Consider the following 22052-nt stretch of genomic DNA (forward strand, 5'->3'; position numbering starts at 1 on the left):
TAGGTCTGTCTCACAGCTCTCTGTCAGATCTACATGAGGCAGAAAGATGCAGGGGAAGACCAAGGTGGTGGCAAAGCAAAGCAGCTTGAACAAATACTTTTCCCCTAAAAAGACAAAGTTACACCAGCCTCATTTGTTTCGTTACTTTATTGAAAGTGGCAGATCCCTTTCAACGTTTTTAAAAACTAAAACCATTGTTGCTTTGAATACTGGATGAGGTTTGTGGGGATTGTTTCCTTTAAAAAGTTTACTCATTACACTGTAGTGTATGTGAGTAATAATACAAGGTACCTTATTGACACGATTTGCTACCATCAGCAACAGTGACTTTAAAAGCAGCAGGAGCCCTTCAGCTGCCTTTCTGCTGGACTGCAGTCTCTGCCTTCCACCTCAGTAAGCTTCCTGTCTACACATTAACGCCTTTTCCTGCGGGAAAAATGGGTTTGTTGTGTTCTCCGTAAATGCAGGCTTTGAGGTGGCTTGCACCACGGAGAAACACAACTCTGCAGCAGATCTACAGCAAGATCAAACAGCAGCACCTCTCCTCTGCTGGACAAGTTCATAGTATTTGCTGAGCCTGTATTTATCCATCAGAGAGGAAGAGTAAAGGATAGTCATAAGCTAAAGTGAACAACGCACACCAGGAGGAGGGAACATATGGTCCTTTTGAGCTACTTTGAGCGCAGCACTTACAATCTCCAGGTCTGAATCAAAGTACCAAAAATCAAGCCCTGTTACTAACAAAGTGGCCTATCTTTTAAAAAAAATGCTGAACAGCTACAGCTTTTTTTCTCAGTGGCTTTGGGGTGAACCAGATCATTCACACAAAAACATCCAGACAGAAAGATCTGGGTATCTAAGGTCTTGCTGACTTAATGGATATATCTTTACAATTAGAGAACAGATCTCTAAGCAACCAGCTATCAGAAGTTATTTTCCTAAGTCTATTTTTCTAGACCTTTAAACTATAGATTTAAGATCTCTGCCTTTACCTGAATTAAAGGTTCGCTTTATAAACTAGTATTACACAGAAAGCAAAGCTAGTTGGGGGATGGCTCCACTGGAATACCTTAAGCAGCAGTAGATGCTTTAATTTCTCTGCCAGCAACCACCACCGCAGTCTGTCAATTGGAGCAGAGTGCTGGCTTCAGCGAGTTTAGATCCCAGACTGAAAGAAGAGCCAGAAAGTGAAAGCTGTGAAGAAGGGGATGGAGGCCTAGAGTGGCTTTGCAAACCCCAGCCACACCACAGTGACACTGTGGCTGCCAGCCATCCAGTTTATACCTTCCTGTTAAGGACAGGCTTCTTGCCTCAAGAACTGCTACACAACATCTGTCTGCCTTTTGTACTGCAGCCCTGTCAGCACCCCCATCCCCTTTTTTTTTCTGCAACATTTGGGCGCACACAGTAGGTGCCCACTCAGCTTATAGACTAGGACCGCCAAACCTGTCCATCTAGTTGCTTCAGTTGCAGAAAGCACCAAGGAAAGGAACTCTACCAGCTCCCAAACCAAATGTAACCAATTTGCCTTCCAGCCCCTGGAGACCCAAGGCAAGTTCTTCTTTGCCTGAATTAGGTGAACCAAGGCCTAATACAAAATGATGTCCCAGAGCCAAAAAAAGTACAGTCAGCAAACTCATCCTCCTGTGAAACAACAAGCTGGGAAAGAGCGGCAGCATATTAGCTCAGCTGCTGCTCTACTTGAAAGCTTTTCATTACTAGTCTGCGAATGAGTTGAAGCAGTTCTCCAGAAGAACTGGAGAGCTGCTCAAACTTTCCCAGAGGTCGTAATGCATGGAGAGCTTCCAAACATACCTGCACTCGCACATTACTGCTGACACACTTCTTTAGGAAGGGCAGACTTGCCTTCGAAACATCTCAGTGGAGGAGAATTGCCCTCTTTTCCAGCAGCCAGGCATTTACACCAGTAACAAGCTGTGAATCAAACCAAGCCGAAATGGATACATCCATAGGGAAACAATTAAAAACTGCATTGATTAAAACTGTAAAAACAATTAGACCACCCATCTTGGGTTCTGCAAAAGGTCTAAATTGTACTTGCATTGCAAACCCCACCCTGGGTTATCATGGAAACACGTGTAATATGAAGGCTCTGAAATGTCCTGAAGTCCGTAACACAACGTTACGTCCAATAGCAGATGGTGGTCTGGATTAGAGATGTAGTTCTCATGAAGCTGGAAAAAATCCTTCCCCCCTCACAACAACAGCAGGGAACGTAGGTGTCAGCGAGCAGAGGTCAGGTGGTTCCGACTGTGTGAAAACCTACAAGAAAGAACAGTGGGTGGAGCTGGTCACTACTGTCCATGTCAAGCCCTCACCTGGAAGGTGGCCCACACGCACTGCACCAGCCAGTGTGTCTGCAGACAAGGAGGTGAGTCTGCATGTATTTGCCCCCACTCCCATTGCTACTGTCAGTTTTCTAGATAAGGAAGTCTTGAAGGAAAAAAAAAGCAAATTAACAAAAAGCCAAGGTGGCACTTTTTTCAGGCTTTTAAGACTCGCTTTTAGGCTAGGAGGAAATTTTGAGCGCTAGTGTTTTACAGTAAGAAACCAACAGGGTCTTTGATGTTTTGCAAACCTCCAACCAACCAGTATCTTGTGCTTACACACTGTCCGGTAGTGCTATTTCTAGGCTGATAGAAGTGAACGATACTGAAACAACTGCACTGCAGGCATCGAACACACATCTGTGAGCACCTCCTGCTCAACTAGAGGCTAAAGTTTTTGCAGGTATCACAGGACACTTTCTGTGATGTGTCTTCTACAGGCCAGCCAGAAGAGACAAGTGTTCTCTTCCCAATGTAAAGTGATTGTTAGGCGAGTGATCTAAACAGACCCACACCATGTCTGCTTGAAAGTTTGAGCAACTTAGTAACAGAAGCTCTCAAGGACAGCCAGTATTTTCAGTCCTTATTATCCAAGGTTGTTCTTTGCTTGACAGCATCCAAGGGATGCTTGAGGTATAAGGCACAAATGACAGCAGCTTAACCCATCAGAAACAAATGCTTAGAAAGCCCAAGTTCAAGAGTGTAAAGACTGTAAAGCTTGGGTTGTATTTACATTAGCAACCAGAGCACAGAACGGCTCCTTTGGTCACATGTACAGCAAAACACTTTTACTTCCAGCCTTCTAACCCGTGAGGGGCCAATTGTTAAGTTTCTCAGCTGCTGAAGAAAGGGCAAGATTTAGGACAGCCTGCTGTGAAAGGGACAAAAGCCAAATTAATGTTAAATAAAGCCTGATAAACCTGTGATCAGGATCTGACACTTGCCTGCAATACATGGATGTGACTGAACTCGGTGCCAGCAGTGGAGGCAAGCTGTCTGCAGCACCTGATGAGCAGCGAAGAACTTAATTCTAACAGACTATACTCCTTCACTGGTTTAATAAGTAATTCACTTCAGGAAAAACATCTTCCTACTACCTGAAGCTGGGCAAGCAGAGTGACTGGCTGCACAAGCGCTCTAAATTCTCACTATTCCAGAAGCGTTCCTGGTGACATTTTGCATAGTCCTCACTACCTGGGTAATGGGGCCAGCAGGATGTCTTATATATATGTATATACATATGTATGCAAGATGAAGGTGAATAGCAGCATCTTTCTGTGCTCTACAACATTCATCTGAACTACAGAAACCTGTTCGGTGTGAGAAAGGACTTCTGAGGCAGGAAGAACTGCTTCCATTACATAAAAGCAGATAAAGGAAGTGACCTTGGGACTATGAGGTCAGCTGTCACCAATATTCAGGTTTTGGGTGTCTCAGCTGGTCAGCACCAACCTTTCCCATAGCTATGGAGTATGACAATGATTTGGGTCACTGCCAGCCACACCCCAGCTCACATGCTAGAGAATACTCACCTTTGTACCCGCTCCACCATGTGTGCTATCAGTTTGTCAGAGATGCCTGGGCAGGACTCCTCAGCCAAGCTAAAGGCGTTCTCCAGCTCCTCCATAGCTCCCACATTGCCTCCAGTCTGCTTGTGCTTGTCTTTAAGCTGCAACCCAGAAACCGTGTGTTAGTTCCTTGTCTCACTGCAGAAAGCACTGTTTAAGCAGTGCAGTACACGCAGTAAGTCCCTTTCCCTTTTAGTATGACTACACAAGGGTGCACGAGGGCATCCACTTTCTTTAAAAAAATAAAAAGGGGCTCTTTTTGTAGGTTAGGAAGATGGCAGTCCAATGTCTGGAGTTCAGACTTACTTCCACGTAATAACAGCAATTGATGTCCTTAACAAATAGGCCCCGATATACTCTTAAACTCAGTTATATTAGAAATGCATCAACAGCCCTGAAAACCCATAAAGTAACAGAACAAAGAACTCCAGCTCTACCCAAACCAGTACAGTCACTTTGCTGCTAATGACAGCTTAGCTCCCAGACGCACACAAAGGTTTGTAGACAGGTAAGGCAGAAAATATTGTAACACCAGGAGTTAGTCACCATCACTTTTAACAGCCACAAAAAAGTCCGAGTTGCTTCTAGCGGACTGGGAGGCCAAGGCGGATTATGGCCATGCTATGGGTCCTGAGCCACTTGGCCTCCGACACTCTTTCCCGAGACAGCTTTCCCCAGGGGTACAGGGGAATGATGCCCACACTCCAAGATCTCCATAGACCTAGATGAAAAGCCTCAGTTCACATCTATCACGGTTAGTGCACTCCGACTAGGCCTCACCAGTCACAAGGTTACTTGCACACGATTTCAGCTGTTAATTTGAAATAGCTAAACCTCTGTCATGAAGGAACTCCTGACAGGTCACCGACACTGAGCCTGAAGGAGGCTGTCGCTGGAAAACCCAGTCACATCCTCTGCAGTGTTTCACCACCTCCTTCACACAAGCAGCTCACGCAACAGCCCCTTCCTTAGTATGCACAGTTATGCACCATGCTGAACAAATATCAAACCTTTTTGTTGAACAAGCAATGTCTGCCAGCTAACTGCTGACCTGGTCAATTAAGCTCCTGTTAGGCTACGCTGATTAAAGGGCTATACATAAGCCTCACAGTTCTTTGCCTGCAGTTCTAGGATCAGCCTTTCCTGTTGTTGGTGTTCGCCTTTTCTCCATGGTGCAGAAAGCAGGACAATGTGAATGGTAATCACCAGCTGCAGCCGTCCCTGTGCTCCAAGTCCCTTGCAGGAAACAGTTCCTAGCTAAGAAGAGCTGCTGCCTCTTCAGCAAGGCAATCACTCACCAACACAAAGCCTCGGCTGTGGAAGCAACTCGCGTACACCTCTGCTCATTCAGAAGTGGCAAGGGGCACGGAGGGCAACTCAATTAAACATCAAGGATACAGATTTCTTCGGCCAAAAATAGTTGTGACGCTAAAGCCAAGGATTTGATTTGACATCTACCTGATCAAAGACTAACCGCCTCAGAGCAAAATGAAACATGGGGTCTGTCCTGCAGGTAAACTGCCAGCTTATCACCAGCCTTTGATGCCAAGCCCCTGACCTTTTAGTTTGCCCAGCAGCCTGTGATGTTACCCTGTCACTTTCCACTGCAGAAGAGCTTTCTGGAGGTTAGCAGGGGGGTTACGGAGCTGTACTGCGCAAAGCCTTACAGGTTGGCCTTTATTTACTGCTTGGCCCTCCAGGCCCAAATACCTTACCTTTCCTCCCTGGCCCAGAAAGGGCAGACAGGTTTTCAGACCTGCAGTTGCCCACACCTGTGTTGATGACCCACCACGGGTCATCTTCAGTATTAACATCCAATAATACACACGCAGAAGACTATGAACAGCATCTCAGCAAGATTTCCATTCACAAAGCCCAGCTTCAGCCCTTTTATGGAAAGTGGTGATCAAAACCTAGCAGGTATAAGAGGCAATAATACAATGGTGAGAAGGAGAAAGACCTGCTGTTGGCAGGAAACCAGAACTGAACAGAGCAGGTGGAACCAGCAGTGAAGTAGATTTCCTATTTGGAGACAAGTTTTCTTTCACCCCCCTGCTACTGCACGCAGAAGCCAGTTTTTTCCAGAGACTGCCCAGAACCTTCCCTACACATGAGTTTGCTGAGTGGGATCAGCAGAGATGGCAGGGATGTCTAATCAAAGGAAAGGAGCATCAGCAAATCTGGGGCACAGGAGTCAAACTAGCAGAAATTAAAGGTCCAAGAAGCCACTTTCCACCTGGAACCGGTGCAGCAAGGCTGGTAAAGGGAAGCATGAAGATGCACTCACTGGTTCGGAGAACTCACAGCTCTGAACACACCCTCATGCAGAAGACTCCTAAACAGGAAGGACTGAGAACCAGAGGTCAGTGATTATGCTGCACAGACTGCCTGCATCAGAAAACAACTTTTTTTTTTTTTCATTTTTATCTCATGTCTAGGCCTACGAGACCCAGACCATCTGCCTCATGCTCCGACCTCTGGAGGCCGAGCCCAGCAGAGTACAGAAGAGTCCAGTTAGCTGAACTCTCAATTTCCGAAGCAGTGCTCAAGAGCCTGCTTTTTAGAATGACCTCTGCTTCCTGCCCTGCAGCAAACCCTCTTTCCACATAGCACTCGACCTGCGAGAAGTGATCAAGTCCAGAAACTAAACCTCAAAAAGCACAGCACTCTGCTGGGCCACCCCTGGAACAGAATCAGGATCCAGAAAAGAGCAAGTCACTGGGACCAGAGAATGGGTCTCTGTGACCCAGCACCCCAAGAAAAGAACCCCAACAGGCAGTGCCTGTATAAATGTTTTCTTCTGAAGTAGAACCTCCTTTCCTACAGTCCTGCTGCAAACAGCAACTGAAGCCCCCTTATAATTATCATACTCTTCTCCTTTCTTAAATCACCAGCTGGAAAGACAACTCCACTCTCTGCTGATACAGACACTATCCCATCATTAATGGTAGCTTTTACTGCAACCCCACATCCCCACCCAGAACACAAGGCAGGGAAACAGGGTGGATTTTCCAAACACATTTCCTCTGTCTGCCTTCCACAGGCCATAGGTAACTCCTCGGCCTCAGCATGCTACCAATAGCAGACATGTATAAACCAAGAAGATGGCCTAGTAACTGGCAAAGCCAGCTCCTGCTCTGATCCAGCCACATTCCTCTCAGTGACTCTGCCATGGACGGCAGCACATAGCACGAGGGCAGGGAACATGCATGGCAGCAGGCAAGCTTAAATACCTGCCTGCCCTAACAGGAGCCGCACTTCAACCACGGAGGCCAGGGACATCAGAGTCCAAAGCTGCCTAGGCATTAGCAAGCCTAAGACACAAATCAGAAACAGGTACTCCTCTACCTTGTCCTCACCAGAAGACAACACAGTAATGCTGTACTTACAGGAACACAAGCATATCAGAGAGGACACTCCAGGGACATATTCACTTTCCTAACATACGGTATAAATCCCTGAACAGAGGCACAAATGCTTCATAGTCCCTTAACACTACTAGGAACCTCATCACGCCTCCCTTCTCCAAATCCTTCCCCAGTTACTTATCCGTGTCAGGCATCTCTTCATCTCCAATCACCACAGACACCAAGAGGTTGTACTCGCCTCCCCAAAAACTGGGTGAACAAGCGTTGAGAGACACTGTGACCGTGGCTGCCTCTTGATGGGCTCAGTAGGCTAGAAAGTAACATGAAAAGAAGTTATAAAAAAAGCCTTTGGTAAATTCACACCACCTTGATGGCAGTCCCCCCACCAGGTCTCAGGAAAGCCACAGACTGCAGTACCCTGACCATGTGGAAGAGGCAGCTCTGTGGCACTAGCCCTTAATACCAGATGAAAGCAAATTTTAGACAGAACACGAGTGCCTGGTAACTTCCCCAAGACCCTCAAAAGCTTGGGTTAGTTCAGTCCACTTTGGAAAGACCAGACAGCAAACGTACCTTCTGAGAACCATGAAGAGCCATTCCTTTGTGCAGCTTGCTCAAGGAGTTGGGGCGAATAGTTGGTGGGAATGTCCAGATTGGACCCTGGTCTCCATCCTCTGTGTCTCCATCACTGCAAATGAAAAAGGGAAGGTCAAGACAAAGCTTCAGCTTCATACAACAGGTGTTTTACCCATGCACTCCCACAGGCAAAAGCTCCCCCACACCAGATTGTCATATCACCACACGGCCCCAGGCATTTCCCTATTCCAGGGAAAAACCTGAAGAGGAACACTTCAGTCTCTACAGCCCATATACAGCACTACAGAGACCTGAGCAAAGTACTACATCATGTTTTCAAATCCCAAAGACCACCTTTCTGCTCTAGCCAGCTTGAAGACAGTTTGAAGTGCTAGTCAAATTTAGAAGAATTTCAAGACAATCCAAGTGCACAGTTTGAGGGCCCAGACTTAGGTGTTACAAGCCAAACTCCCAGAGTAACTGATCACTTAAATCATTGGCCACAACAGGTGACGAGAAGCTCTGCCTGGCAACAGCGCCCTTTCCTCACCCAAGGATTACAGCCTCATTATCCTCCACACTGGTAGCAAAGCTGTCTGCCCATGAATACGCACACATATGCAGCTGTTGCCACACTTCCTAGAGCCTGCAGCTCTTTTATTTAACTGGATGTGCATAAAACACAGCCTTGATTTACTAGTTATGCACAAACTAGTTAGTTAGTGCATCTTGTTAGTACTTCTGATCCCTTACGCTCAGCAAAGAGGCTCCACAGGTTAAGACTAGAATAGAGCACTGGGTCCCACTGAACAGGAGGTAACAGCCTGTTTCTTCAGGCAGCAGTCACCTGCTCCCACAAGCAGATGCTCACAGGCCTCCCTGAACTACCGTAAGATCTCCAGCCCAGGTGGGGAAAAGGATCTGAGCTGTTTGCAGGCTACCCTGGGGCATGCAGGGTACGGCAGGGGCACCCCTCCATGCAGAGCATGTACGTACATATCAGAATCACCAGAACTGGAATCTTCTCCATGGCCCTCCGACTTCCAGCGCTTGAACCGATCTATCAGCTCCATTAGGAATGAGGTTTTCTTGGTGTAGCGTGTGATGAACTTGTGCTTTAGCAATTCTTTAGCTGTTGGCCTCTAGAGCAAAAAGGAAAGCATGCTACATCTAACCATTTCTGTACACTAAACATGCAAGTGCACGACTTCAACTCCTGCCAGGCTTGCCTGTCCATCCGGCAAGCTCAGTACTTCTTTCTCTCCAGAAACCTTGCACCAAAAGGTCTTCCTGCTAAATAAATCTTTGACGTCTGCAATACTTCACCCAAATTCACAGGTGGACAGCAATACTCACAAATCTAGGATCCTTATTGAGGCAGGCTTCCACAAACTCCTTGAAGGGCTTGCTGTGGTGACCCTCAAGTGTCGGAGGGTTATTTTTGGGGATCAGGAAGAGAACTCTCATAGGATGCAAATCGGAATTTGGAGGCTCTCCCTTTGCTAGTTCAATGGCTGTAATTCCAAGGGACCAGATATCTGCCTGAAAGAAGAGCAAGAACAGTGACAGCATGGAACAGCAAGGATCAATTCTGCAACATGGAAGCGTGCAACTTTAGCACAGCTGAAGGGCTGATCACATAAAATCAGACAGGGTGTTTCATGTGTAACAGACAAACTTCTCCAACAGACCTTGAACCATAACAGGAAAGTATCATTTGTGCAGTAAGCAGCACTTCCAATCCCTGTATTAACCCTGGCATCATCTCACATACAGTAGCACCAGGCAGCAAACCTCCTGCTCCCAGCTCACCTTGAAGTCATAAGCAGACTGTTTGATGACCTCTGGTGCCATCCAGAACGGTGTCCCAACAAAAGTGTTTCTCTTGATTTGTGTGTCTGTCAACTGTCCAGCCACCCCAAAGTCGGCCAGTTTCACATCTCCTTGTTCCGAAAGTAGCACGTTGGCAGCTGTTCACACAAAGAAGCATCAAGTCCACTAGTTTCTGAATCATCTCCAGCCCAGACAGAACTGAATACTGAGAACAGACCTCCTGTGACATCCTCCTTTGCCCAGTGGAAACCCACAGCTCAGATTCCCATTCCCAGCCTCACACCGTTCTCAAGCTCTGACCTCTGCCAGCTAACACGGACCAAGTTCATAAGCTTGGCTGGATCAGAAGGGGGATATTTCTAGGGCAGTAGCAAGGAGCAGGTGTGAAGGGCCACACAATCAACGAGATGTGATTCCTTGCCACACAAAGAAGAGGACAACATGGCCCAGGATACTTCAAATGGTCTTGATTTTTTTCCTAGTAGCTCTCAGCAAAGGTTAAATAGCAGATCCTTTTAAAGAGCTCACAAGTCCTGGTCTTGTACTGCTTCCCACTCAGCTTAAGACAGTGATATTGCACATGTTTTGGGACGGGGGTTTTCTGGGAGGACTTGTGACACCCTACCTACAAACTTGTATTTCCCAACTCTGCTGGCAGCCAACAGTCCTGCACAGCTTGCAGTGCTAGAAATGTGTAGTTTCACTTACACAACAGAATCTTTTCTACATATCTCCCTGCATGAGGTTTCTCTGCTCTGCTTGTTCACATCCCCTCCTGCAGAGGGTCAGAGCAGTTAGCATCCAACACTGGCCACATCTCCACAGCACTGTCCTCTCGTCCTCCTGCTGTCCTCTGATGCTCTGTGCTCAGTGTGAGACTGCTCTTCGGGAGGCAGATGCCAGGTCTCTCTACACTGCATACAGCCAATGACTATAAAAATCAGTAACAGGATAAGCTGACACAAGCTGCCCTGATTTTCTAGGGCTGTGAACCCTGCATGAGGACAGCTTACCTTTGCAGTATGTTATAACCATGATAACAAGCATACACACGCCTTGGAGTCCAGCAGTAAAGCAAATGTCCAGACATAACGGAGTCAGCTAACATCTAAGCATGCCTTTCATGGACTCCTTTGCTTTAGCCCCCTGCCTGTCCAGACTACAAATGCCAGAGAAGAGCTACAGATCCTTACCGGTACTCTAAACGCTAAAGACATATAAGTCATGAGTTGCAATAAAATGACAAGCATCAAATTCAGAAAGAAGCAACCTAACAGGAAGCTAAGCTCTCCACTCTCACCTTTGATGTCCCTGTGGATCTTCCTCTCAGAGTGCAGATAATCCAAACCCTTTAGGATTTCTCTCAGGATAGTAGCTATGTAAGTCTCCTCCAGGGGTCCTGGCTTCAGCTGATAAAGGGCAGAAAAATGACTTAAAGGAGGGTGACTGATGCCTTGGATTTTCCAGCCTCTCAGTTTGCTACTTGGAAACCTCAGCCAAGGTCACATTCAGCAGGAAGCACCTACTGTGTGCCCGGTGCACATTCTGTAAGCAGAGTGCTGGACTTTGTACCTGGCAACATTAAAAGGAAAATCTTTGGAGGATTTGCTGTTAGTCTACTAAAGGCTTCCCAGAGAAACAGCAGGATGCTCATCTTTTGCTTTGGCCTGGAAATACATTGCTGAACAGAACATCTTAACAGTTTCTCTTGTTCAAGTCCCTCTACTAGCACGCAAACACTGAACTTCAGCCACTACACCAGCCAGAGACAACTTCTACCTTCTGGCTGTACAGTATTGTATCAAAGCTCTTCTCCTTTTCATCAGTTCTCTTCTAAAGAAGTCCTGCCTTTTCAGTGCAATAACTGAGGTTCTGACACTAACGTGACTTCTGCTGGTAACAGCCCCCACCCCTGCACCCTTCCTCCAAGTCAGTTCAGTGCAGGCAGGCTTAGCAGTTTTCATTACATGACCTTAGTTACTGCTCTGGAAAAACAGGCTTTATATTGTCCTAAGGAGAAAAGCAAAATCTCGTGATGGAATACTGCACAGCAGAACTTTGGCCATGTGTTTATTCTGCATTTGTATTCCTTTAAAATCTGGGGTAACTTATTAGATGTCATTTGTATTATCAAACACCTGGCAACGCTGATTGTGGACCAGGTCCCTGCTGAGCTTGATGCCATGCAAGCACTGAACAATACCATGAACTCGTGTTAGGTGAAGTATGGATTTGCACCGCTCAAATCAATTGGCTGCTGTCACTTTTAAGGTCACTGGCTCCTTCCATTGTAAAGCAGCAGAGCACACTCTAGAACAGTGCTCTGAATGCTGAGCTTCATGCAAACATTTCCTCTGTTCTGGGATATGCATAACCAGTACATCTGTCCTGCACTGCCTACCCTTCAGGCACAGGGCTGTCAAAAAGATGGTATGTGGCAAGTGAGTGTCCAGTTACAGGCATTTCACAAACCAGGTCTCCAGCCAGCGCTTTCCATGGTCCATAGCTTACCAAATCCAAGGCTGAACCTCCTCCTAGGTACTCCATAATTATCCACAGCTTAGTGCCCTGCAACAAGAGCACAAATCAAGAGTAAAGACAGTAATAAAAGCAGGCAGAAAAGTGAAACACCCCAGAGGCAGCAAGACACATGTGTAGTCCTGTACACAATCCAAGAGATGCTGCACACTGCAGCTCTCAGAGGCCTAAGGAGGTTGCTCCCAGCTCCCTCTTTCCCACTGACACAGCATTACAGCAGTGGACCAGCCTCCAGTACACTTCTTTCTCTCAGTCTGCAGTTTTACCTGAGCAAGCTTAGTGTCCCTACAGGCACCAGACTATACAGCCCACAGAGATAAGCATATTTGCAGGCTGTAGCCATTTAACATCACTCCAACAGATGTAGCACATCTCCTTCTTGACAATGACAGGGGACCTTTGCAGCCTTTGATCTCAGTAACAGGACTGCCAGCTTGAAGGGTACAATCAGTAAGACAATCTCTTACTCCTCAGAGATTTCCAGACTGAGGTTCACAGGGTCCTGGTAGGAGGTAAGCATCAGATCCATGGAACTACAGCTTGCTTGGTGTTTGCAGTAGAAGGCTGAGAAAATGCATTATAGCCTTTGAAAAATACGTAAGGAATATCAGGATCCAAAGAGCCCAGAAACTGTTTGCTACAGACCCAACGTTACATATACCTCCAGCAGCTGGCATGCAGAGGCCACTTCTGGTCATCACTACTAGTAGTTTCCACTGGGGATTCCTAAACCTGTTTTCAATGGAAGTGGTACCAGCATTCCTCCAAAAACTCAGTTCCTGTTCTTTTCATCATTTCTGATCAAATGATGATCACAAGAACACAAATACAGTTTCAAACTGCTCTTCTTTTCAGACACATAAAGCCCTCAGTGGTACTACCTTAAAACTGTGATACTTTGGAAAAGTATTCCACAAACTTCCTTTCAAGAATGGCCAAACGGGGGAGAGGGCAGCCTCTTCAACGAGTATTTTTCTCTCCAGGGAAACGTCCTGCTCTTGGGACCACACTGTACCGAGGACCTCATTTCCATACGCTTTGCAAGCGTCTTAAAGCCCAGCCTCCTATTAAGACCACATGAATGCAATGGGCAGAGCTACTGCTGTTCCTGCTGCCACACTGACACTCACAGACTGGACACTTTCCAGTGCTGTACGCCACCAGCAGCTACAGCACCCATCGAGAAGCCCACGCCATTCCCAAACTGCTGGCAAGCGAACTGCCATGGCTTTGTCCTACCTTCAAGTAAGACCCATAGTACCGGGTGATGTAGGGACTATCACACTGGCTGAGCACTGTAATCTCCTGCTGAATGTCCTCAATTTCATCCTCAGCCTCCTCCAGATCAATGATCTTGATAGCAACCACCTCCTTGGTGCGGTTGTCAATCCCTTTATACACTTCACCAAACGATCCTTTGCCAATCCGCTCCAGCTTGGTGAACAGCTCCTCAGGATCCACCCTGGAGTGCTAAAGCAAAGATGGGAAAAGTCCATTAACTCCCACGGCAGCCTGCAGAGTGCCACGTATACCCCTACAGCTCACATCCCTATGTATATATATACAATATATCCAGGATTAGAAAAACCAAGGAAACCTTTTACATGGGCTTTCTGCCCCTTCAGACTGTAGTCACTGGGAGGAGGAAGGGGAAAGAAGCCCAGAAGGAGAACGCCAGCAAGCATCTCTACGGAAGGTGTTGGGTCCTTTGGGACAGGACTGCTCAACTGCAGGCACTAAATTGGTGCCAAAGCAGCTCCATGAGCAAATACTTGTTCATGCTTGGATAAAGACAGACACGGTGTACCAGAACCAGCCCTTCCTTTGAAGATCTGGATGAGAAAATGGGCGCAAGCAAGAGGCCACAGGAAGTTCGCATGGATGTTTCCCTAGTCTGCTTTCTGGCACTCAAAGCCTGGAATGATTTATACAATTTGCACCTTTCCCTACTTATTTGGAGGGTGAAATACTCTAATAATATAAATACCAGTTCACACTAGCTGTCTTCTCTGCTGCAGCCTGATTTCCAGGCAGCACCCATCCCAGCTCTCTCCAGATATTTACAGGGGGAGCCTTGCATCTTTTAGGTCAGCAGCAAGGAGGCCAGACACCTGCCTATACCAGAGGAGACAGGAGAGCTGAATGGACACTCCATCTGCAGACCTGCTTTTCTGGAACACCCTGTCCTCTGGCTGGCACACCCAGATACAAAAGCAAATAGCATTTCCCTCATTAGATAAGCACATCAACTGGGAAGCTACTAATAGCACTGGCTGGAGAAATACAGACTCTTTTAACAGCAGCTTCAAAGTTAATTCTTTATTAGGACAAGTACACACAAGAAAGTGAAGAAATCAGCTATTTCATTCTGTCCAGCTGCAGACCAGGAGGTCCTGTTCTTCTTCATACTATTAAAAGGCCCTTTGTGAATAGGTTTTCTGCCTTTTTAAAAAAATTAGTCTAGTTTTTAAAAAATATCTGTAAAATATGGCCTGATCTACAGGAAGCATCTAAGCCATTAGAGCAAGTTTTCCACACCCAGAACTTCTCTGTATCACCTCCAACACCTCACCCAGAGGGACTGCTCCCTTGCAAAGGCCTTGAGCTGGCAGAGATTTTATCTGAGGACAGAGCAGCTGCATTTTTCCATCTAACACCAGGTTCCAGCAGCAGACGACCACTGAGCAGCCCTAGATGCTGCTTAATGATTAAGCCAGCCAGTCATTACAGGTTGTTTGCCTTCTGTGCCCAGTGCTTTGCTATATGGAGTAAGCCAGGCCCAGAATGAGCTTTACAGTCAGCTTACTCAACAGGATTTCCACGTGCATTCCAGTCCAAGATACAGAAGGATAACCAAATATCCTTGCGCATCCATGGCAACACCCAAACAGGCTGTACTTTGAACAAATGCACTGGAAACAGACTGGAGGGGATATGCAGAGATAAAAGGAACTGGAGATATGTAACAGGGACTGAAGAGAAGGAGGCGGGGGAAAGGAAGAGGATTTGAGTTTGAGAAATGCCAGGAGGCAACATGAGAATGATGACTGCAGCGCAGAGAGAACAGTCTGGCTAGTCCAGGCTCACAAGAGGCCAGGAGCAGCTTCCACCTCTTGACCAACTCACAGGAAGGGGCAGCAACGTGGCCCAGACGTCACCTTGCACAGTCACCTGCTGCAATGCCACCTGCCACATCAGCTACTCTCACACGTCAGGGAGAAGGGAGAGAAAGAGGATCATCTCTTAGAAGCACCTGGCTCAGCTGGTAAGGGAAACGCTATCCACATGAATCCTGCAAGGAAGCAACCCTGCAAGAAAACCTTCCTCCCCTCCCAGGTCAGTAATTTTTCCAAGAGAAAAGAAATTGCAAGATGTGAGTTACTGCTCCTCTCCTCAGCCTGGCATGGCGTATCAAAGAATCAGGACTGATTCTTCAAGAACAGGACATCAAACGTAAGAGCACCAGCTACTGCAGGCAGCTTTTGGGACAACCACCATTTTATGTATCGGGCTCTGTAATCACAGACAGCTTCGTAAACAAACTTCCATGCTCTGATGTCGGTTTATCCCATTTTCTGTGGAACGAAGCAGTTCAGGTAGGGGTGGTGAAGGAGACAAACCTTCATGACAAGCATGTGGCGATTTTGCTCAAGGGCTCAGGAAAATGATACAACACTGATGGGCAGAAGAGACAGGCCCACCACATTAGGTTGGAACAGGAAACTTTGCAGATAGTGAATTTACCTCCCCAGTACCTGTCACTTCAAAACTGATCTGGAAATGCTTCAGAGCTCTCAGGTGACAGGGCAAGAATACGAGTCTTCTGTGGAGGGCCTGAGGAAGAGCATCCCCTGACGGAGTTGTCCAAATCACACAACCCATACCCATCAACAACCAGAACCTAGTGAGCGAGTATGGCACAAAGTGGTAGAGAGTCCTTCCAGCCATGGTTAACAGTCTCCCAGATGCCTGCTGCAGAACCAGAGTCCGCTAACAAATTTCTTCACTTTCTGTAAACAGGGAGGAAGAAACAAGCCCATCACCAATTCAAGCAGGTCTGCCCAGTGGAACACCCTGTGAGCTACCATGGTGGACACCACAGAAGACATTGCCAGATGGCATCTTTGTGGAAGCAATCCTGAATTCCCATGACAAACTAAGACAGAATTATGCTAGTCTGCAGGACATCTGCTCAAAAGCTCTCGCCCATTAAAAAGTTCCTGTTTGAGCTGCCACATGGTAATTCGCTGCCGATGAGCAAACATTCAGACCGATGGGCATACGAGCCCTGGCACTCACCAGACAGAACAAATGCAGCTATGCCAGGAACAGAGCACTATGCAAGTGCATCGCCCCATCAGAAGAGAAGCACACTACCACACTTGGGGGATCAAGTGGGGCAGGCAGAGGGAAGCAGAACACATTCTGTGTAGCCTGACTCTCCTCTAGCCCAGTAAATTTGTACCTGCAGAGCACTGCAATAAGGGGTGTTACAAGCACGATCCGTTCCCTTCTAAATACGAATTGATCTCGGTGTCTTGTCAGAGAATCACCCTGGCTGCAAATCCATGTTCTAGAACTGTGCACAGCTACAAACACACCTGAGAAACATCATTAGTACAAAGTAATAAAATCCAGATTAAATCCTTTACACCTGGCATAAATGAGCACAGATAACCCAAAGAAGCTTATTAGCACCTGTCAGTTTTGCAGCCACTCACCACCTTGGGATCTTTCCATTTTCTTCCACGTTCACAGAACCCACCAGGGCTGCAAAACCAGGCCAGAGTCTGAAGAGCCAGCTGGCCAGCTGCTGTTCCTTGTTCTACTACAATGCACAAAGCTTTTAGGGATGGTCACCTCATCGTACCTTTTTGCTTGACTGAATGTCAATTACACAGCAGGTCTGGAGCAAAAAGCTTCATGCTGCTTCTCCCCATTGAAAGCAGTCAGACACCAGAGACGGCTCAGTCAGGCATGAACAGGCATTGGGGGGAGAGCACACAAAGCTATCTTGGTTGTACGTGCAGGAAGGGGAGGGAATTAAGTATGAGCGGGATGAGGACAATCTGTCAGTAATGTGCTCCTCTTCTGCCCTCCAGGTTCTCACAGCCCAGGAAAGAAGGATGCTCTGTCATGACAGGTGTGGGGGTGTTTACCATCAGACATCAGGAATTAAGAAATGTAGTGCATTATGAGGCAAGCCTGGCAGTAACACCAGCTGCAGAGACATGATATCCACAGCCTTTGAGGGGAGAATAGAGAAAAAGGGTAAATATCTACCCTCATTTCAAAGCTACTACCCGGAAAGATAAGCTGCATATTAGGAACAGAAGCAAATACCCTTTGGACCAGCTCAAGGTCTTCTCTCTGGGCTGTGTCCAGCTGGATCTCACTCTCAAAAGAGCCACATTCAGCATTGCAAGCAAGAGTCAGACTTGCATCTGCTGCATAAAACACTTGAGAGGTGCTGAAACCCTTTTGGAAGTGAGAGTTCCATGGTCTGAGGCAGGTCAGGATCACAATCACTGTTACATATGGCAGAAGTCTGTAACAGAAAAAGATTGTCAGGGCCACAATACTTTAAGAGCTGAAGCTGCTTGGGAGTTTGGCAGCCTCCAAAGGTTTACATGGAACTACAGCAGCATTTAGTGTTACTTCTGACTAGAGCACTTTTCAACCAGCCAAACAAACAAACGTCATTTTCCCCTGCCAAACACAGCAGAAGGAGGAAGTTTTAACAGACCTCAGGTACTGACCCTTCCTTCATTGCCTCCTCTCCTCCCCAACTTCCCATCCAGCATTCACCCACATTGCATGCTACACCCTAACCTCTGGCCACCAACAGATTGGTCGTTGCACTATGGCAACAGGCACTATGTTTGTTCTCTTTGGGGAAATCAGCTTGGCATCTGGAAACATCCGAGAGCTTCCCTGTCTACACAATATTTGTGCACAGCTCTTTTCAGCTGCCGAGCCTGAGACCGTTTTGAACTTTTGGAGTATAGACAAGAGGAAAGTTTGTGTTCAGCACTTTGAAATACACAAACTTTTCTGAGGCTCCCAACTTGCTTCACAGCTAGTATCCCTTTGCTTCAAGGGAGTGCGGCATTACTTAGCCAGAGAACTTGAACAGCTTCTTCAACGTCACATAAGGAACAACAATACTAGAAACAGAGCTCAGATTAGAGCTTTAAACACAGTAATGCAAATACATCATCTAGCAGATAGAGCTCCCAACAAAGACTGGAGGCCCACTGTGCTGTATGTACACAGCAAAGGGCAGCCAAGAAACAACAGACAGCCAACTAGCTGAGGCAGGGGAACAGATGCACAGAGGTAAAGCAGCCTGGGGATTTGCCTACAGTAACCCTCCACATCAGCAACAGAACCAGGAAACAAAGACAAGTCAAGCCTCTGACATCCCAGTCCAAGTCTTAGTCTCTCAAATTTCACAGAACTTCCTACCACTCCCTAAACTAGTGAACAGAACTTCAGGCCAATTCCTACTGCCCTTCCAGCAAGGCTCAGTTACATAGCTTACGAGGTCCCATCAAGGATTCCTAAAGAGATCTGAGGAATGGACAACACAGACTGCTTTCCTATTTCCAGGACCAGACAGAGAGTCATGGGATGACAGAATCTGAGAATGTCTTACATTTGCATAACAAATTCAGAGATGAGACCACTGGAACTCTGATAAGCTTCATTAGTGAACGAATGTACAAAAAAGCCTCAGAGCAACCTCCTCTGTAGCTACAGACCTCAGTTCTCAGCCCTAACCAGACAGTATCCTTTCCTATTCCTTTCATTTCTCTCCCTGTACTATGACTCACTCAGGCACTATATTTGCATTTAATTCCACACACACTTTGGGGAAACCATTTATGTGAAAGACTGCATGCAAACTAAGATGCACTGCAAATCAATTTCAAATCAGAAAAGGCTTGGAGAAAGCATAGTCTCAAACCACTAAAGCCTTTAGTATTACAGTTATACACTTAGAAGCAGAACAGAAAAATACCAAAAATTCTCACATATCATGGTTTAACAAGACCTACATTCAGTATTGACATCTGCCAATAATCAAACACACCCCACAACCAGATTCAGAAGAAAGAAGACTTAAGCCAACACTATTGTGGTTTAGTTTTCAGTCCCAAGTCATGACATCATCCTTCCACATTCCTCTTATGAAAATGTCATCACAGCAACAGGGTTTAACCACATCCACTGAGGCTCACCTCTCTCTCAGAAGAATTAAATGCTCAGTATCAAGTATCACTACCTCTTATGCATTAAGATTACAAACACTGTTCTTCTCAGGCTGCTGTTATGAACCCTTCAGCAACGTAAGTCTGGCACAGCCTGCACACACAGCTTTTCTGTTCCCATTTCTATAGACCTCTCCTCCCAAAAATACTCAAGAGTGCCAATGATTCCTGTTTCCCTAAGAAGAGCAAAGTTAACGTCAGAGAAAGGCACCACACTGGGTGAAGAATTCCCTTTCCATATGGCTAGCAACCTAACACTATCAGTCCAAAACCACCATGGAGAAGACACAAATCAATGTGCTGACAGGACTAAGCCACGACATGTGCAAGAGGGACTGAGAGTGGCAAAAAGTGATTTTCTAGCGATTTGTTTAAACTCATTTCAAGAGCAAACATAACAACGTTTGTTCTTGATACAAGAGTTTAAAACAAATTTTTAACTGCCACTTACCTGGCTGGCAAATTCTCTTAAATGAGCCATGCCTACAGGATGCTCAGACATCCGCTTTTGCAAAACCAGGGAGGTTGGGACGTTGTAGCACAGCGGGAAAGTGGTACTTTCTCATCCACTGGTCAACTGCAACAAGCAAGAATATAACAGCTCTACCTTGAGGTTCTCAGAGCCTGGCTTATTCCCCAAAAGAGCTACCTGCCTCTTTTTTTTCCCCTTTGATTTGCAGTTCTCCTTGAACCTACCAGCCCATCCTAAGTATGCCAGCCCCTCCTTGCAAACCCCATTTCTGAATTCTTTCCAGGCATGCCTTCCACATGTATCAAGGAACCTCACTGTAATGATATACAGTGACAAAGCCTCAGGCACCATTTTCCCCACCATCACCTCAGCACGCTCCCTAGTATGACAGCTGCCCCTACAGCACCATCCCTTCATCACAAGTCCCAGCGCCTTCCTGAGCACAGCCACAGAGTTATCCTCAGATACCCTCCCTCTCCTACTACTGCTCCCTAGTAATCCTGTCACTGGGGGTACCCCTCCACTCCCGTTCTCCCCAGTTCACCCACTTGCAAAGCTCAGCTCCGTAGTGCACCCCTTAACCCTCGGGGACCACCAACCATATGCCATCCCTTGGCACTCCCCCCCCACTGCTCCCCAGTTCTACCCCCAGAACCTGCACTCCTCAAGCAACCCTCTCCACCGACCACAGAAGAGCCCCAACGCAGCAGGGCCCCCGGGCCCAGCCCCCTCAGGGGCCCCTACCCCAGTGCTCCCCAGTACGGCACCCTCAGCGTCCCACAGACCCCTTCAGTGCTCCCCTGTCATGGTGGCCCTCCAGCCCCGCTCAGGGACCCTTGCCCCCATCTCACGCCTCAGGGCCACCACCTCCTCCCAGTACCCCCAGAGAACCCCCACCCCATCACGGCCTCCTCGGAGCCCCCCACCCCGCCCGGCCCCCCCAGGGCCCCTCCGTTGCGGATCCCCATCCGGCACGGCCCACGGCCGCCCTCCCGGCCCCGGGCGCCGCCGCACCTACCCGGGCAGCCCGCCGCGCCTACGGCCAACGCTCCCCGCGCGGAGGGCGGCGCGGTGCCATGCCGGGCCCCGGCACACAGAGCTGCCGTCGCCCCGGGCTGCCCTGGGACACCGAGCCCGTCCGCGGCGGCAGGGGCGCCGGGAGAGGGGTGGGAAGGGCCGGGCCAGGCCGGGCCGCGCCGGGCGCAACAACACGGCGCGGCGGGGGGCGCGGGGCAGGGGCGCGGAGCCGCGCTGCCTGCCGGGAGGTGCAGTTCCTGCGCCGGGCCGGCCGGCCGCCGTGGCGCCTCACGGCACTACCGGGCCCGGCAGGCAGCGGGCAGCGGCGGGGGCGCGGCGGGCGGGGAGGGCAGGGAGACGGCGCAGGGGCTGCTGGGACGGAGAGTCCGTCGGCGCGGACGGCGCAGGCAGCGCGGGCAGCGGGGACTACCCGTCCCAGGGGCCCCGCGGAGCGGCGCTCCGGCCTGGGCCTTCCCGGCGAGGCGGGGGCGGCGGCGGGGGGCCGCGCGGGGCCGGCCCGTTCCGCCCTGCGGTGGGGACGGGGGCGGGAGGAGGCAGCCTTTGTCCTCCCGGCCCTGCTTCGCGCGTCATGGCGCCTCCCCTCAGGCTGGCGGCACCTGCCACCGGCCCTTAGGGGTCCCGGGCCGCGGCTGGGCTGCCCCATGCGCGGTCCGCAGTGCCGCTGGGTCCTCCGTGAGGGCTAGGAGCCGCGGACCCCCGAGGGACTGCCAGTGCCCCCGCCCCGCTGCGGGGAGCCAGGCCCCGCCGGGCCGGCGGGCTGGGAGCTGGCGGAGCGGGCTGAGGCGCGACGGACGGGGCTGTTCCGTGGCCCTTCGCCCCGGGCAACCCCGCAGCCTCTCTGGGGTTGTCAGCGGCTGAATCACGTTTTCAAAGGAAAAAATAAGTCTCGCGACCTCTGTTGCCAGTCAGGTTTAAAACCAGACTTCAGCTTTCTTCCCCACAGTTAACAAAACGGGCGCAGCTTCTTAACCAGCGCCCAGAGCGTTCCTCAACAGGTATTTCTTCTGACCATGAATTTGTGCTGGTTTTGTCAAGAG

General features: G+C 48.5%; 1 protein-coding gene across 3 annotated transcripts; it reads right to left on the reverse strand.

Annotated features, from left to right (window-relative positions):
• Nucleotides 1-129: 129 nt before the first annotated feature.
• On the reverse strand, nt 130-21312 carry STK25 (serine/threonine kinase 25). Of its 3 annotated transcripts, XM_055723580.1 has the most exons (12): nt 20996-21308; nt 19957-20082; nt 13471-13701; nt 12205-12261; nt 10994-11102; nt 9673-9830; nt 9217-9402; nt 8857-9002; nt 7858-7972; nt 7523-7594; nt 3881-4017; nt 130-2283 (listed from the first exon to the last, which is right to left on the reverse strand). In XM_055723580.1, the coding sequence occupies exons 2-12, from the start codon at nt 20005-20007 to the stop codon at nt 2244-2246; spliced, it is 1302 nt and encodes a 433-aa protein (XP_055579555.1). In that variant the 5' UTR covers nt 20008-20082; nt 20996-21308; the 3' UTR covers nt 130-2243. The 3 variants fall into 3 exon arrangements, 2 of the variants coding, with proteins under 2 accessions (XP_055579555.1, XP_055579556.1); XM_055723581.1 differs by lacking the exons at nt 19957-20082; nt 20996-21308 and adding an exon at nt 17575-17755; XR_008734448.1 differs by lacking the exon at nt 130-2283 and having other exon boundaries at nt 3879-4017; nt 6204-7594; nt 20996-21312.
• Nucleotides 21313-22052: the final 740 nt, after the last annotated feature.

This window comes from Falco cherrug, chromosome 11 (assembly GCF_023634085.1).
Source record: "Falco cherrug isolate bFalChe1 chromosome 11, bFalChe1.pri, whole genome shotgun sequence".
NCBI classification, from domain to species: Eukaryota; Metazoa; Chordata; class Aves; order Falconiformes; family Falconidae; genus Falco; species Falco cherrug.

Bases quoted from the DNA above. Each gene is read 5' to 3' on its own strand.
- STK25 (XM_055723580.1), bottom strand. From the start codon at position 20,007: ATGTCTGAGCATCCTGTAGGCATGGCTCATTTAAGAGAATTTGCCAGC. The intron at 13,702-19,956 runs GTAAGTGGCAGT...TCTTTGCTTTAG, and splicing joins TAAGAGAATTTGCCAGCCAG to CACTCCAGGGTGGATCCTGA. The intron at 12,262-13,470 runs GTAGGACAAAGC...CTCTTGTTGCAG, and splicing joins ACTATGGGTCTTACTTGAAG to GGCACTAAGCTGTGGATAAT.